This window comes from Zootoca vivipara, chromosome 1, assembly GCF_965207765.1.
Source record: "Zootoca vivipara chromosome 1, rZooViv2.hap1.1, whole genome shotgun sequence".
NCBI classification, from domain to species: domain Eukaryota; kingdom Metazoa; phylum Chordata; class Lepidosauria; order Squamata; family Lacertidae; genus Zootoca; species Zootoca vivipara.
In genome coordinates, this window is record NC_142582.1 from 68,727,819 (window position 1) to 68,744,204 (window position 16,386).

Genomic DNA, 16,386 nt, shown 5'->3' on the forward strand with positions numbered 1-16,386 from the left:
CCGGTTTTCTCAAAATCTTTGAAAAGCATACAGGTCCAAGTGCTTGGCTCCCCACAAAGTTGCTTATTGTCAGTTACACATGAGAGCTGCAATTTGGATTGGCTAAATATTTTTCACTGTTGGATCCATTACTTTTCTGCTAAATACATGTGGAGATTAGGCTTTGAGTTCACGTCCTTACTGCTGCTGGAAAGCTTTAAGATGTAAATGCTAAGAAAAAAAACAAGTTTCTCTGAACTGTTTTATTTCTTCTTCTCCTCCTCAGTGTCTGAACTACAAGAAGAAGGAATAAATGCCATTAACCTACCACTCAGCCCAATCCCTTTTGAACTAGATCCTGAAGATACTATGCTAGGTAAGTTGAAATACATTTTTGCTTAACCTAAATAATGGATGGAAACAAAATGCCACAAGCCTACTTTATTTGTAATGGATATCTCCTATTTCCCCATTTCCACCCCCCCTAAAGAGGAAAATGAAGTCCGAACCATGATTGATCCAAATTCAAGAAGTGACCCAAAACTACAGGAGCTGATGAAGGTAAATATGTAAGCACTTTAAATCTCTTCTAAAAATACAAAGCAAAGAAAACATTTGTATTTATTTGTTGCATTTATATCCCACCCTTTTCTCCAAGGAGCTCAAGGTGTTATACATGGTTTCCCCCCTCCTTGTTTAATCCACAAAACAACCCTGTGAGGTAGGTTAAGTTGAGAAACGATGGCTGGCCCAAGGTCCCCCATAAAGCTTTTAAGTTGCGGTTCATGCTACTCCATCCGTTTTCCTCTTTACTGTACATCTCAAATTTACAGTAGAAGCCAAAAGCCCTGCCAATGACAAAAAAGGGCAAACAATTTTGCATTTTTCAGAGCTTAATGTTGCTCCAAAAGCTTGGAAGATTAAGTTTCTACAGATGCTAGAGACTGAGGTGTGTGTGTGTAGATGTATTTCAGTCCCACTGCCTCTTCTGTGTTTGCATTCCAACATTATTATTATTATTATTATTATTATTATTATTATTATTATTATGCTATAACTCTGCCTGTTTATACATTAACACCTGCCATATCCCAAGGCCTTGGGGTAGCCGGCGGTTATTTAATGTGAAATTAAAAAGTTCCTGTCCATGAGGACAAAATCCCAGCACAGTTGAAATCAGAAGGAATTGTTCTGTCTAATTTTGTACAATTAACATTAAGCCAGACCTACTATCCGGAATAAATAAATATCGGCCAATAAAGCGAGATGAGTGCCACAACCCCAGAGTCGTCCGCGACTGGACCTAATGGTCAGGGGTCACTTTACCTTTACTGTCCAGAAGCACCCTCTGTCATTTCTGAGACCACATTGCGCAAAGTGGAAAATCGGTTTGTGATGTACACACATACGGAGTTTTTCTGAATCTTTGTCTCTTGCACAGGTGCTAATTGACTGGATTAACGATGTTTTAGTAGGAGAACGAATTATTGTAAAAGACCTGGCTGAAGACCTGTATGATGGACAAGTACTGCAGAAACTCTTCGGTGAGAAATAATTTTATGCATATCACATTTTTCAGGTGCTTGTTTGTAGTTAGGATTAACATAGGCACTGGTTTCCATTCCTTTACACTTCATATTGCTGCAGGCATCAGTAACTTATGTAGTCATCAAGATGCGATGGGACAAAGTTGGGTGAGCTCTGGAGCAGTGGTGGCCCCGCAGCAGCATGCACACCTGTAGAGTACTCCCAGTACATTTCCGAGCACAATTCAAAGTGTTGGTGCTGACCTTTAAAGCCCTAAACGGCCTCGGTCCTGTATACCTGAAAGAGTGTCTCCACCCCCATCGCTCTGCCCGGACACTGAGGTCCAGCGCCGAGGGCTTTCTGGCGGTTCCCTCGCTACGAGAAGCCAAGTTACAGGGAACCAGGCAGAGGGCCTTCTCAGCAGTGGTGCCCTTCCTGTGGAATGCCCTCTCTTCACATGTCAAGGAGATAAAGAACTACAAAACTTTTAGAAGACATCTGGAAGACAGCCCTGTATCGGGAAGTTTTTAATGTTTGATGTTTTAGTATATTCTGATATATGCTATGAGCCACCCAGAGTGGCTGGGAAAACACAGTCAGATGGGTGGGGTATTAATAAATGGAAATAAATGGAAAATCGGGTGGAATCCTTAGGAGAACAGAGATGCAACAGAAGGCAAAGTGTGATAGGCTTGAGAAGTTGCCAAATTTTGAAACTTCAGACCAGTTATCTACAGAAAATCCTTTGTTATATGTGGGACAGAATGTCTTTGCATTGCACTTGGTACATGGAGTTGAGGTGTAGACTTGCAGCTTTTTCTTCCATTATCACTTCAGAGAAGCTTGAGAGTGAGAAACTCAACGTGGCTGAAGTCACACAGTCTGAAATAGCTCAGAAACAAAAGCTGCAGACAGTCCTTGAAAAGATCAATGAAACCCTTAAACTTCCTCCAAGGAGCATCAAGTGGAACGTTGACTGTGAGTTACACATTTTACAGTGGAATTCTTGGTTACTGGTGGTATTAAAAGTTATGTTTTTCTACTGCGTTTTGTAAAACGTATTGAATTAGAGAGAGCTAGAAGGCAGATTCAGCAGTGTGCAAGTTTATATCTAGAATTGTGGTGTAAGGTGTGCAAACGTAAGATAAATATATATATGTCCTCATTATTAATATACTTACCACTATTGACAGTTGTACACAAAACATTACGCTTGATTCCACACACATCCCAGAGTTCCTATTGCATGCACATTATGGGCCCTGTACATACATGGCAGGGAATGAATTCTTTTTTATTATTCCTGTTACCAGCTCCTTAGGGAACTTGCATATTTTTTAATTCTTTTTTTTTATTTTCCAGGATTTATAACCCGCTTTTCTATATAAGGAGACTCAAAGCAGTTGGCAGCATAGTTTCTAGAGCTATTTAATATTCAGGCATTGTACAATTTAATCATTTTATTTATTATGTTGGCATTGTAATATATCCAAGACTGACACCCACTCTCCTTCTCTGGACAGCAGTGAGAATTGACCTGCCTGTTGTTGTTGTTGTTGTTGTTGTTGTTGTTGTTGTTGTTGTTAAAGTTTGTATACCGCCTTAAACCTGTTATAGTCAAAGCATACAATTACAATGTAAAAAACACAAAGTACATAATAAGAATAAAAACAAAGACAACCCAATAATCTGCCCTTCCATAACACATTTAATAAAAGGGCATTATATGTCAGTCAAGTCAGCCAAAGGCCTGGCTAAAGAGGAACCAGTAGCTCCCATAGTCCTCATCATTCCCCTGTTCCATGTGCCACCTCCTCCTTCTCTCTGTACAGCTGAGGAGGAGAGGGCAAGGGCGCTCATGGCTCTTCCTTCTCCTTGCCTGTCTGCACTGGTGGCAGCAGGGAGCAGCAGTTGCTTGCCCTCTGTCCCCTCCAGGCAGCAGCTGCTACTTCTTGATGACCCCCCCCCCACCGCCCCAAGGAAGGCAAGTGAATGAGTGATGCCACTTGGAAGGAGCAACTGTTTCCCCTGTTTCCTGGCAAGTGATTACCAGCAAGGAAGTGCAGCATCAGTTGCCTCTGTGCAGTGGAGCAAAAATGGGAACACCCTGCATCTGGGGGCAAGGGAAGCACTGTGACTGGAGCAAATCTTGCCAGCAGCCTCCTAAATCCTGGTGCCGGCCCTGCATTTATTCCATTGGTTTCCCCGAGTTGGTCCAAAGAACTTTGAACCGTGTACATTGGGACATCCCTTATCTTGCCTTTCAGCAGCCCATGGAACTACGTTAGGTGGAAATACCACATTCCCATAAAGCTTCTTAGCTGGGAATGGGCCCACATTTCCCCAGTTCAAGCCCAATACTGAAGGCAATATGCCACACTTGATCTTAAAGAACATTGAGGTGGTATTCAGCTAAAATATATTTGAAGGGAACAGGACTGAAATGTGCTGCCTGTGTATGCATACTTTTTTTCTGGCTAGAACCAATATACAGTGGTACCTTGGTTTAAGTACACAATTGGTTCCGGAGGTCTGTACTTAACCTGAAGCATATTTAACCTGAAGCGAACTTTCCAATTGAAAGTAATGGAAAGTGGATTAATCCGTTCTAGACGGGTCCGCAGAGTACTTAAACTGAAAGTACTCAAACCGAAGTGTACTTAAACCGAGGTATGACTGTATATATACAAATAATTATTTTGACATTGGGTGAGTTGTTTGTTTTACACTAGTATCCTTTTTATCTTTGCCCTGCAAGGAGCCTTCAAAGTTTGTCACTTGGAATACACCGAGTGGTAGTTCTGCAGAGAAACCTCTGCACCAAAACTGTTAAATCCAGGAGAAGATCTCACTGGTTATTTTTCTGCTTTATTTAGAAACCTGTGGCCAACCTAAAAGCTTGTGGTCAATAAGATACCTAGAATCTTATGTTTATAGGACATTGCCTGAGAATTTGGTGATAATGCAGACCCAGGAAAACAATAATATAATACAGTTGTAAATCATTACCTTTGAAGCTTGGGGTTTGTTCACAGATTTAAAGTTTCCTGCAGTAAGCCTTTTGATACCTTTCTGTCTTGTTAGTGCTAACTATGCATACAAATCCTGCTGTGAATAAACTATAATAACAAGAACACTTAACAAGTTCATGAAGAATGTTTGAGTCATCCAGTTTAGTAAGTTATTGCTCAAGGGTACAAGCTAAATGGGCTCATTCATCTTCCTGCAGACATTGTGACACTTAAAAATGAATTAAGTGCATGTTATGAATACAAAAATATTCTTCTGATAGTTCATAAATCGACACAGGAATAGGGAAGATAAAGGCACGGTGCTGGGAGTGCATAGATAGCACTTAATATAGCGGCATAATAAAATCTGTGTTTTGAATCAAGCTTAGATTTCCATCTTCAAGCCAGTGGGATCCAGGCATGCAACAAAATCTTACCTGAGGAGTATTTTTGATTTAGTTGTTTTCATAGAACCAGTTGATTTATGGCAGGAAAGAGAAGGAGTTAGAAGAAAACACTCTTTCAGCAATCTCTGGCGGGCAGCAACACCAAAGGATAAAATAACCCACATAGTTAAGGAAGGGGGCACTGCATGTTAAAATAAATATTTGTTTTAGTTTGTCTTACAGAATTTGACTTCTTAATCTATTTCAGCTGTCCATGCTAAAAGTCTTGTTGCAATACTGCACCTTTTGGTTGCGTTATCACAGTACTTTCGAGCCCCAATCAGACTGCCGGATCATGTGTCTATACAAGTTGTTGTTGTCCAGGTAGGAATGATTGTATCTTTAAAAAGATCTTTGTTTTTACACAGTATTTCAAGAATGCAATAACTATTAGCATGTATGTGTTGGTTTGTATCAGTCTTGGCCAACAAAAGTAGTCAGAAGGACAAGCATTTCCTTAGGCACTGCTAAGCATTTCATTGTCCTTCTTTGAAGTCACATCAGATCACTTGTAATGTCGATATGCGAAGCATGTCAAATATGATTTTAGCTCAAAATGTAAGTGTACAGGTATCATACAATGATCTCTGAAGTGAACGGCTGAGATACACCATAAGATGAGTGGGTTTCCCCTTCTTCTGCCCTTCCAGCCCAATGTGTGCCCCCCCCATCTGCTCAATATATTTCAATTTAATCTAATCTAATGACTTTTCCTATAAGGTTGGTGAATGGCTGTCAGTAATCTTACCTGCGATTTCCAGATAATTTTTCTGTCACATGAGGTGAGGCATTCCTTCCTGTTTGTTTGCACACAGGACAGGTGCCTTTTAGACAACATACAAAGTCTCTTAGATTGTACACAAATAGAAATGATGTAATTTTGGAGGGGAGTTATTTTATATTTAGGTTGTCTATTTACGGTAATGGCATTCATATTTTGTAGTTATTTTACACAGAGTATGTGCATGTGTGTATGTGTGCATATATGTAAGTGTGTGTATGAATATCTCTCTGTGTGTATACACACATACACACACACAAAATCACTAAATATTGGTGTTGAAAATATTAAATTATCAATCATTTTCCCTCACCCCCCCAGAAACGAGAAGGAATCCTCCAGTCCCGTCAGATCCAAGAGGAAATAACTGGTAACACTGAGTATGTCAACATTCCTGTTGTTTGATCTGCTTTGGAAATTCAATAATTTGTTAACATTTAACCTTCATTCCTGGGGATTCTAAGAGAGGACTGCTTCGGACACGGCTTATAACCTAACTGTTAAGAAAGGTTCCACAACAGATACTGTAAACAATGTGGAAAGGTTGGCAACTGAAAATGTACAAATGCTGCCGATATAGCAGTTTGCATACTCAAGTAGTTATTTCTTAACAGAAATGTTCCTGGTTATATGTATTTTAGGGTTGTTGTTTTTCCACATCCCAAGTTTTATTATTTCCACTTCAGAAAAGAAGCATACAAATAGATTGCTTTCCTTCCAAACATTTCAGTGGTAGAGAGAAAAAAAGTTTGAACCATCCATTTCCCTTCTTAAATGGCTTTCACCCAAGGAAGTTTGTGATATTGCTGAAATGCTCAGTTTAATTCGAGTCGGTGGACATAATACAATGTTATTGAAAAGCCTGTGGGGCTATTCCTCAGTTGCTATAAATACAAAGTCTTATATATGACCAGATGCATATTTACTCCATATATACAGTTTTCTCTCTGCACTGAAAGAAATATATTAAATTACTGTAAGTGTGTGTACACATATAATTGCATTATTTCTCTTTCTACAGGGCATTGTCAGGACGGCATGGTAAGTCTCATTTGATTCCTAGCATTTTCGAAAGGTTTCTAAAGTGGACTTCACTTAATTCTGCTGCAGCTGCTTGTTTTGTTCAAAACCAGCTGTACATAGTTCATAGTTGTCATTGTTCATAGTTGTCTTGGTTGGTGTGTAAATCTTAGTGCTGTAAACCAAGAAGTCCGTATTCCAAAGTGGGGCGGGGAGAGATTGAGAATAGTATATATTTCCTAAATCAACATTGGTTTGTGCCCCCCCCCCTGCTCCCAACATATGCTCCACTGTCCCAAACACTCTATGTTGTCTATGTTGCATCCTGAATGCCAATTTCCTTTTCATGTTGGAAAAAGCTCTGGAGAATTATTTCCTCAATATTGACAATAATCAGGCACTGGACACACGTGTGGATCTCCTGGGTGTGACCTGCAGTATCCAGAACAAGCACCATACATTTTGGGAGATCTACTCTTAGTATATGCATAGGCAGTTTTAATTGCCAAAGGACACCAAACTGATGAAATTGGGAATCCTAATTTTTTGTGACGTGTCAATGTTTACTTTGAAAGCAGATAATTTTACCTAGTAGTGTTGTTTCTTTGAGCACACTAACATGACACATTCTTGCATGTCATTATTTTTATAGCACATTATTTGAGTGTCTGAAATCCCTTTCTTAAAGGGTTATTTAAGATTCTGCTAATGGTGTTGTGATCTTCCAGTACAGACTTTCCTTCCTGATAATCTGATAATCCTGATAATCTGCTCCATGTGCACTATACTTAGAAATAAACCCGTGTTACAGTAGGTTAGCTTGAATATGAATTTGGTAAACCAAGATAAAGGATGATTTTAGTATAGCTATCTCAGCACTTGAGGCCTTCTAGCCTTGGAATTATCATCCTACAATGTTGCATTATCTAATAGCTTGTTGTTATTACGTGTGTTTCAGAAAGGGATGCATTTGACACACTGTTTGACCATGCTCCAGACAAACTCAATGTTGTGAAGAAGGTTGGAAATTTTCTTTCCTACTTACCTAGCAAGCTAGCTTAATCTGAGTACCAGTAGTTTGCATCTCATATCTCTATCTTGATGCATAAGAGGAACTTCCCAGTTGTTCACCATAAGACCCAAGGAAGCATTCTTGCCATTTTGGAGGGTTTGGAGCAGTCTCAGATGTGTTTTCCTCTGTAGTTCATGCACTGCCCACATACAACACCTTCCTCAGGAAGTACCATTAGAACACGTTCAGAGAGGAGGAGTTCAGAAGTTCAGATATATAAGCTCCTTGGGTCATAAGCCTGCTTGTCTATTTTAGTATGCAATACAGCCCCAAGTACATCTGATAGAGCTCTATGAATATTAGCAATTGCAAAATGGCGCAAATATAAAACCTTTATTAAGTCCTGGAATGGTGTGCCCATTTTTCTACTTTAATGAAAATCTTTGTCCTTGGCAGTATGAATATCTGAAAGTTTTTCTTGACATTATATATACTTTCTCAACATTTTATAGACTTGGCACTATAAAAGTCAGATAGAGGAATTTCCATTTTATAGAATTTTGCAATATGATCTCCAGCTGATATAGATCAGCGGGGCTTCCTTGAAAAGAACAGTGGCATGCCATTTTATATCAACTTACCTCTTGGCTCCAGTGTTATTTTCTCTACTCCTCCATCATATCACTGCAGCAATAACCCATATAGCTTTTAAAGTGATGAACAGTATGTGTTTATTATTTGTTCAGTGTTTGTGATGGGGCTTGACAAAGTTGGATTTTTGACCAATGAATAAAACCATAAAATATTTAAAACTTAAAGCCTGTCTCTTATAAACTGAAAAGTTAAGGCATTAAATAAACCTTTTATAAAATTATGAACTTTTGGTTAGCATTTCTGCATGTTAACTTAAGCACACTTTTAAACAATTAAATTTTGCTGATCTAAAATCAGCTACGTATGCTCTTAATTTTCAGACTCTCATAACATTTGTGAATAAACACCTGAATAAGCTGAATTTGGAGGTTACAGAACTGGAAACCCAGGTAGGATTATATAGTTGTGTTAGAAGCAGGAAGTAGTTTCCTGTGTTGTTCGTATATTCCCAGTTTATTTTGTTTAGGCTGTGTCAAGCTATTGCCAAGTTGTTTTGAGTTTTAGTTAGTTTTTTTTAAAACAGACTTTGCTTAGCTAACATGTGCAAGTTAACACAGAGAAATGTATTTGCCAGTTGTAACTATGGGTGCTGATAGGCACAAGCTGGGTAACCCAGAATGCAAGTTAATATGCTTGCTGTGAGGAAACAAGAATGCAGCTAACTAGGTTGAGTGGGTCATCTGGAACCATTTGTGTGTATAGGTCCAGTACGCTAGAAAGGAGAAAATACATTGTTTTATCTTGCCCCTCCCCCTCGTTCCATTTGTTTGCAAGTTCACACACTGAGTACATTCACACGTAATGCTAAATCTAAGTTTAGTTGAACAGGGAAACAAACCACAAAGTGGCTGGCTTAGTGCAATATCCAATTCATTTCTCCAAGCCCTGTACATGCCACAGAAGATTACACTTTGTGAATCTGATGAAGTGGAAGCTTGTGCTAGCATTCACCAACGAGGAATGCTACATGTTTTGGACTGCAAGTTGCATCATCGCTAGCTAGCGTGGCCAACAACAGAAGGGTACCAGGTTGGGGAACGCTTGCTTGTGTCACAACACACTTGTTAGTCTTCACGGTTCCATAATATTATTAGTGGGATTCCCCCACCACCACAACAGATAAGTATAGTTACCCCTCTGAAAAACATGTACATTGTGTTACACTCCCTGCTTCCCTGAATAGTTCCGAGGCAACACAACTTGGGTTTCGGTTTCCTTCAAAGGAAGAGTCATTGGAAGCATGTGGCATTTTGTAATATTTTGTTTATTTACAAACATTGGAGTAGAGTGGGGACATAGAAAGCCCCTGATACTGAGCCAGACCAGTGTCCCATCTAGCTCAGTAAGTGGTACCTCTAGTTACAAACTTAATTTGTCCTGGAGGTCCGTTCTTAACCTGTAACTGTTCTTAACTAGAGGTGTGCTTTTGCTAATGGGCAGGGGCATAGCAAGGGGGGCGTAGGGGGCAGTTCGCCCTGGGTGCCACCCTGGATGGGGGTGACACTCGGCTCCCCCCCCACGAGCGAGCAGCCAGCCGCCGCCCAGTAAAAAGCCTTGCTCGGCAGCTGGCCGCTCGCTCACTTGCTCGGCTGGCGCGCATTGCTTCTTCCTGCTGGGGCGGAGGCAAAGGGTAGGCCAGGGAGGGGCACCAGCGGCTGCCACTGACGCTCCTCCCTGGCCCGCCCCTCGCCTCCGCCCCAACAGGAAGAAGCAAAGCACGCGCCGAGCAGGTAAGCTTCAGAGTGAGGCTTTTAAAATAACCTCGTTCCGCAGCTTGCTCACGGTTTGCCAGTGGTGGCGGCGCTCCAGCACCGGAATCCCGGCGCTGGAGTGACGCCGCTGGCAACCCGCTCCGTAGCGCACTTTGCTTTTTCCTGCTGGGGTGGAGGTGAGGGACAGGCCAGGGAGGGGTGTCAGTGGCAGCTGCTCGCCCCCCTCCGTGGCCCACCCTTCGCTTCCGCTTGAGCGCGCCTAGCAGGTGAGCGAGCAAGCTGCAGAGTGAGGCTTTGTTAAAAACCTCGCTCCACAGCTTGCTTGCAGTTTGCCGGTTGCGCTGCTCTAGCATCGGGATCCTCGAGGATCCCAGTGCTGGAGCGCCAACAATCCACTCCGTAGTGCGCATGTGCAGCGTTGCTATGGAGCAACACATGCGTCATTACGAAGTGACATCGCGCGTGCGCGCTCCATAGCGACACTGTGCATGCGCACTACGGAGTGGGTTGCCGCCCCGGGTGACCGAGCGACTCCGTACTAATGGGGCCTCTTGCTGCTGCTGCACCGCCGGCACACGATTTTTGTTCTCATCCTGGGGCAAAGTTAGTTCTCAACTCAAGGTAACTCTTCTAGGTTAGCAGAGTTTGTAACCTGAAGCGTTTGTAACCTGAGGTGTTTGTAACTCGAGGTACCACTGTAATAGCAAAACTGACAGGCAGTGGCTTTCAAAGTTTGAGACAAGGAACATTCCTAGCCCTACCTAGAGCTGCTGGCGATTGCATACAGAGCATGAGCTCCGCCACTAAGCTGTGCTCCTTCCCCATGTACAGGTGGAAGCCAGCAGCATACACTCCTACAAAGCATCAGATCTGCTCCCTCACATCAGCCCCCATAGAGAAGCACCCCTTACCCAAATATGGTTCCTCCCCATGGCTTACTCTCTGCTCTGTCCTTGCTCCTGTCTCTGTGTGTCTAAGAATTGCTGCTCCTTCATATACAGATATTTCATAGGCCTTTGGAGTGGGGGGTGGGGAGTTATGTTGCCTCTCCCAAGCACTCATAGTTTTCACATTCCAGAAATTCCAGAGTAATCTCTCCCATTCAAAGCACTTAAGAAAGTTCTCCAGCTGTTTCCTAATCATTAGCTCCCATTGAGAAAACATCTACCAGTCGCTGGGCATTGAGGAGCAATCTGCCTTTTATTTTCTATTTGCAAGTTCTAAAATTAGATGTTTCACACGGGAATGTAGCTTGCAAAAGAGTGTGGTTTTTCATGGGAGTGGAGGGTGTTGGAGGTGGAGAGCAGCTTGTTTGTACACCACCTTCCATTTTCCACAGCAGCTGTGAAACTACTTATTTTTGCACAAAAGGTACTTACTGGGCAGTTGGTCTGTAAGCCTCCCAATTTTACAGACTACCATGGATGGGGCCACATCAGAGAGCTAATTGCCATAGGTAGCTGGTTCCTCCAAGGTCAGAAAGAGCTGGAATAATAGAATTGTAGAGTTGGAAGGGACTTCAAGCTTTACCTGCTTCACCTTCTGCAATGAAGGAACCACAGCTAAAGAATCCCTGACAGATGGCCACCCAACCATTGTTTGAAAGCCTCAAATGAAGGCATTTATGAAAACACACCGAAAGAAAAAGTAGAACTTATCCTGAATATAACTGGGGAAGTCAATGGAAAGCCCACAAGTTGAATGCCATCCATCACAGTTTTTCCTGTGTTTACTGAGCCTCTTGATGCTGTCACAAAATAATCTGCAGGAGAGCTGGTTGTTGCTGGAGTAGAAGGAAAGCCTTGGCAGGAATTGAGTTCCCTTTTCCTTGAGTATGAAGTCATTTGCATGAATTTGGAAGAAGTGAATAATAAGATATTGAGAAGGATTATGTCACTGGGGCATTAAAGGGTAGTCTTTGTTTTGGTGGTTTATGTATCTCATTGTTTTCTTGATGGAAGAACTCTGGCTCCGAATATGTTGGAAATCCCCCCAAATATGCCATTGAAACTGGCATTCACCATATTGAGAGGTTGATTGCACTGCCAGAGGCTAAGAGAAGGGTCAATAGCAAATAACTGGGGTTTAAAATGAAATGCGATCTGCTGGAGAGGAATGAAATAATCAGGATTTGAGAGAAGGAAGATCTACTGTTGACAGTAGGCATTAGAAAGAGTTATGTGATGCTAAGATTAACATTGCCATTCACACGTTGCCAGGTCAAATCATAGTTAAAATCAAGGGCAGTTTAAGATTCAGACCTAACACTAAACTGTGGTCAATTGCAAAATAGAACTCGGGATGAGCCTGAGGTTTGCTGTGGCTTGCTTCTTTCACAATAAACTATGATTTGTTCCGATGTCCAAACCAGCTCATTCTAAGCAAACAGACACATTTTTTTCTACAGCTATTTCCTTTTAAATCATAGGGAAGACTCTTGTGTCTACTCTTAGATTAGATTCAGGAACAATATCTATTCATCTGTTTATTTAGGATGAAAAAATGAAGGGAATAATTCTGAGCTTTCAAAAAAGAAAACAAAAACCCCTCAGGATTTGCGCAGTATGGGATCTCATTTTTAAAACAAGTGGAAGAAAGAACTTCCTAAGAAAGTTATCCTTGACATTCTTCTAGTCCTTTTAAACATCATACCTGCTTTGTGGGGAGGAGTTCTTAAATAACTAAATACGTATTGTTTAAAAATATGTGTGCTAAAGCACATGAGCTTTATTATCATCATGAAGTTGCTTCTCACTTTCAGAGAAAAGATTTCATTTGAACATATCCATTGTTTAATACACAATACATTGTAGAATATAGAGCTATGGGTTGAGCCTCTCTCTCTCTCTCTCTCTCTCTCACACACACACACACACACAACTCTGAGGGGAGATTGTTTCCCCCAACAATACTGACAGGGCTAACAGTAGCTGCATTCATGTGCCATGTTAAGTCAAGGCTGCCGCTTTTTCATCAATGAACAACATGCTGGTGCCCGTTTCCTGGTCCTTCCTTCTTCAGTTTTACCTTGATGCAAGCAGGAAGCCACAATTAAGGTTGGGCTCCCACAACATCCAAATCTGGGATCCTGCTTTGTTTCTCATTAACAATACAGCAGTTGCGAGTCGTCAATAAGTTATGGTTTAAGGCTGGCTAGTGATCCTGGCTTGTTAAGGAGGCCCGAACTAGGGTTCAGACATTACAGAATACAGGCGTAATTATGGCTCCATGGAAGGAGCAAAGGAGGGATAATGGGGCAGTGCAATCCAGTTTCTTTATGTTAAAAACCACAATAAGACAGGAACTCCTGACTTCATCAGGGATGGCAAGTATATTCTCCTTAGAGAAAGGGCAAGATAAAAATGTAATAAATTCATCTTGCACCTTGCCCAAGGTGCTAAATTTGTCTCCAGGTATTTGATGGGTTTACATCTTTCTCTAGGATTTTTCTATACAGGCTAGTAAATTATGAGTAAGATGTGCAGATGAAACAGAGCCTCCTCTTGGTAAAAATGCAAAGCAGTCATGTAGATCAGATCTTTATCATGCCACTAGGTGTCTTTGTTCTGGCACCTTAATTCTTCTAAACACTTGCTCTGTGCTCAACTTCTGCCATTATTCATAGAGGTTCCTTCTGTGCAACCTCTGGTTGTTTGTTCAAAATTGGACAGTTTCTATCTTGATTACAACCGTGAGATTACTGTTTGTGAAATGTTGCTGAAAACAATTATGCCGCCTTAAAGTTTGCAGATGGTGTGTACCTCGTGCTCCTGATGGGTCTTCTTGAAGGTTACTTTGTGCCTCTTCACAGCTTCTTTTTGACTCCGGATAGTTTTGAACAAAAGGTAATTCTCCTGTTGGAATTTGTATTTACATTTAAAGAAGAACTGAGGTTTCCAATGTTATGGGGTTTTTACACCAGAAAGCGTAACACAGAAGATTAGTTGAACATCACTCCTGGAAGTTCTTTCAGTAATTGTTTTTATATGCAGTTTTTGTCAATTTCCAACTTTTGAAATGATTTATACATATAAATTCCTCTCTGCAAACCATAGTATTAAGTATTATACTGAGCCTTGCTATGTGCTCTGCACAGAAACCTAGAATTATGAATGATTGCTGTCTCTTAATTGAATCACCAGGTACTCAACGTGTCCTTTGCGTTTGAGCTGATGCAAGATGGAGGGCTTGAAAAACCAAAACCAAGGCCAGAAGGTATATTTCTGAACAGCGAGAACAGACTATAAACTTACAGCTTTAAATAAGGATAAATGGCTGAGTACTGTAAGCAAGAGAGACCATGGGAAAGGAATTCCACCTTTTATTTGAGGATTAAATCGATTGACTCTTCCTATTTCACTGTGCTAGATGGAACTGATGGGAGCTGGAACTCAACAACATGGGGAGCTCAACACATTTGCTACTTCTGCATTAGATCTTGAGGAGGGTAGTGCCAACTGTTCTAGAGTCCCTTTACCCACTGTATTCCATAGGCTAGTGGTTCCCAGTTGGTGGTTCATGGACCCCAGGGGACTGCAGTACTATTCACATAAAAACTACCAGAAAGATATCAGAAAAAGAGGTTCCATGGCTTGGTTTTCGAAAAACTGGGGGGTGGGGGTTGAGTGTCTTCAGTGGCTTGCTGATGGGGAACCACTGCTGTAGGTTCTCTAGATGAGTTAATGTGTTGGGTGTTCAGGGCAAATTACAATTTTTGCATTGAACATTTGAGGCATTTGGAATGATCTCTGGGGGTAATTTGGGGATAAAATGACTTCTCATATGCTTCAGGTGTTCAGTGCAAGCTGCAGGGCAGGATTCGGGTAAGTTCTATTTTGAGGAGACCACTGAAAGTAATGGAAATGACTAATTTGATTCCATGAATTTCAATGGGACTATAACCCTCAGGCTAAAAATAGGTGAGACAAATAGCGCTTCAGTTGTGTCTCTGTGTACCTCTTTGCTTAGGCTATGTGGGGCCATATTACCTAGCAGTCTGAAGTTTAGTGTGTGTGTGTTCCCTTGAAGGAGTATTAGCAGGCCTGAAAATCTCATGTTGACTGGATGGAAGGTACCACTATTAGTGGCAACAGGAGATCTGTCTATCGTTAGACAGATGCATACCCAATTTTTTTCCTGTTTCTTTGTCCCTTCTCTCAGCCAAACAACTGTCTTGGCTGCTGCTAGGGTAAATGAAATCAAACGTAACAAATTCATAATGCCTGTGAAACTCATTCAATTTGATTCTTTTTTCTTTTTTAAGTCATAGGAAATGAATGCACACCTCCAATGCATAGTCTCCAAGTCATTTTTATTTTGGTACTTAATAATAATAATAATAATAATAATAATAATAATAATAATAATAATAATATAATTTATTTATTATTATTTGTACCCTGCCCAACCGGCTGGGTTTTCCCAGCCACTCTGGGCAGCTTCCAACAAGATTAAAATTCATTAAAATGTCACACATTAAAAACTTCCCTAAACAGGGCTGCCTTCAGATGTTTTCTAAAGTGTCAGGTACTTGTTTATCTCTTTGACATCTGATGGGAGGGCGTTCTACAGGGTGGGCGCCACTACCAGGAAGGTTCCCTGCTTCCCTGTAACTTTGCTTCTTGCAGTGAAGCTTATTCTTCCACTTCAGTAGCTTAGGATATTGTTGTTTAAACGCATAAATTGAAAACGTGGGTGTAATGATGCAATGTTAGAAACACAGATCATTAACTTCAGAGGCAATTGTTCTAGGCTGTATTGCTTAGGTAGATTAATGGTAACTTTTAACACATGGCCTCAGTTAAAGTGAGGGGAGATAGCATGGGAAATCTAGAGCCAGAATGAAAATGGAGAATTGCTATGATCCCACATCCCTTGTGGACATTTAATGTCATTATAGCACTTCAGTTTCCCAGGTATTTATTGCTCAAAGAGATGGCTGATTCCACCCCCTGCTGTAAATCAAACCACACAAATGTTTCAGCATTCATTTACATGCTTATGTGTGTGTATATATAGGACATTGCATGTGCAATTACTGAAAAGCTTAATATGAAACTTCCTGCTCAATGTGGACGGAAAAACACATCTGTTTTATATGTTGCTACATTGGGCAGAATGCCCATGTTTAAAAATTGCAGTGAGCATAAGAAGACTGAAAAGAATCTTAATCTAACTGTGAATAGAAAATAGCTTTTTAATTTAATTCTTGCTTTGATAAATGGGTTTTAAAAATAATGGCATG

General features: G+C 41.0%; 1 protein-coding gene across 2 annotated transcripts in view; it reads left to right on the forward strand.

Annotated features, from left to right (window-relative positions):
* PARVA (parvin alpha) overlaps positions 1-16,386 on the forward strand; it is a 74,126-nt gene that overhangs the window by 48,588 nt on the left and 9,152 nt on the right. For both annotated transcript variants that reach the window (XM_035118864.3, XM_035118872.3), the window contains exons 2-12: positions 266-355; positions 470-540; positions 1,421-1,523; positions 2,344-2,484; positions 5,172-5,287; positions 6,066-6,124; positions 6,766-6,785; positions 7,723-7,784; positions 8,751-8,819; positions 13,886-13,987; positions 14,285-14,357. In XM_035118864.3, coding sequence (XP_034974755.2) covers positions 349-355; positions 470-540; positions 1,421-1,523; positions 2,344-2,484; positions 5,172-5,287; positions 6,066-6,124; positions 6,766-6,785; positions 7,723-7,784; positions 8,751-8,819; positions 13,886-13,987; positions 14,285-14,357 — 823 coding nt within the window. In that variant the 5' untranslated portion in view covers positions 266-348. The remainder of the gene's footprint in view (positions 1-265; positions 356-469; positions 541-1,420; positions 1,524-2,343; positions 2,485-5,171; positions 5,288-6,065; positions 6,125-6,765; positions 6,786-7,722; positions 7,785-8,750; positions 8,820-13,885; positions 13,988-14,284; positions 14,358-16,386) is intronic.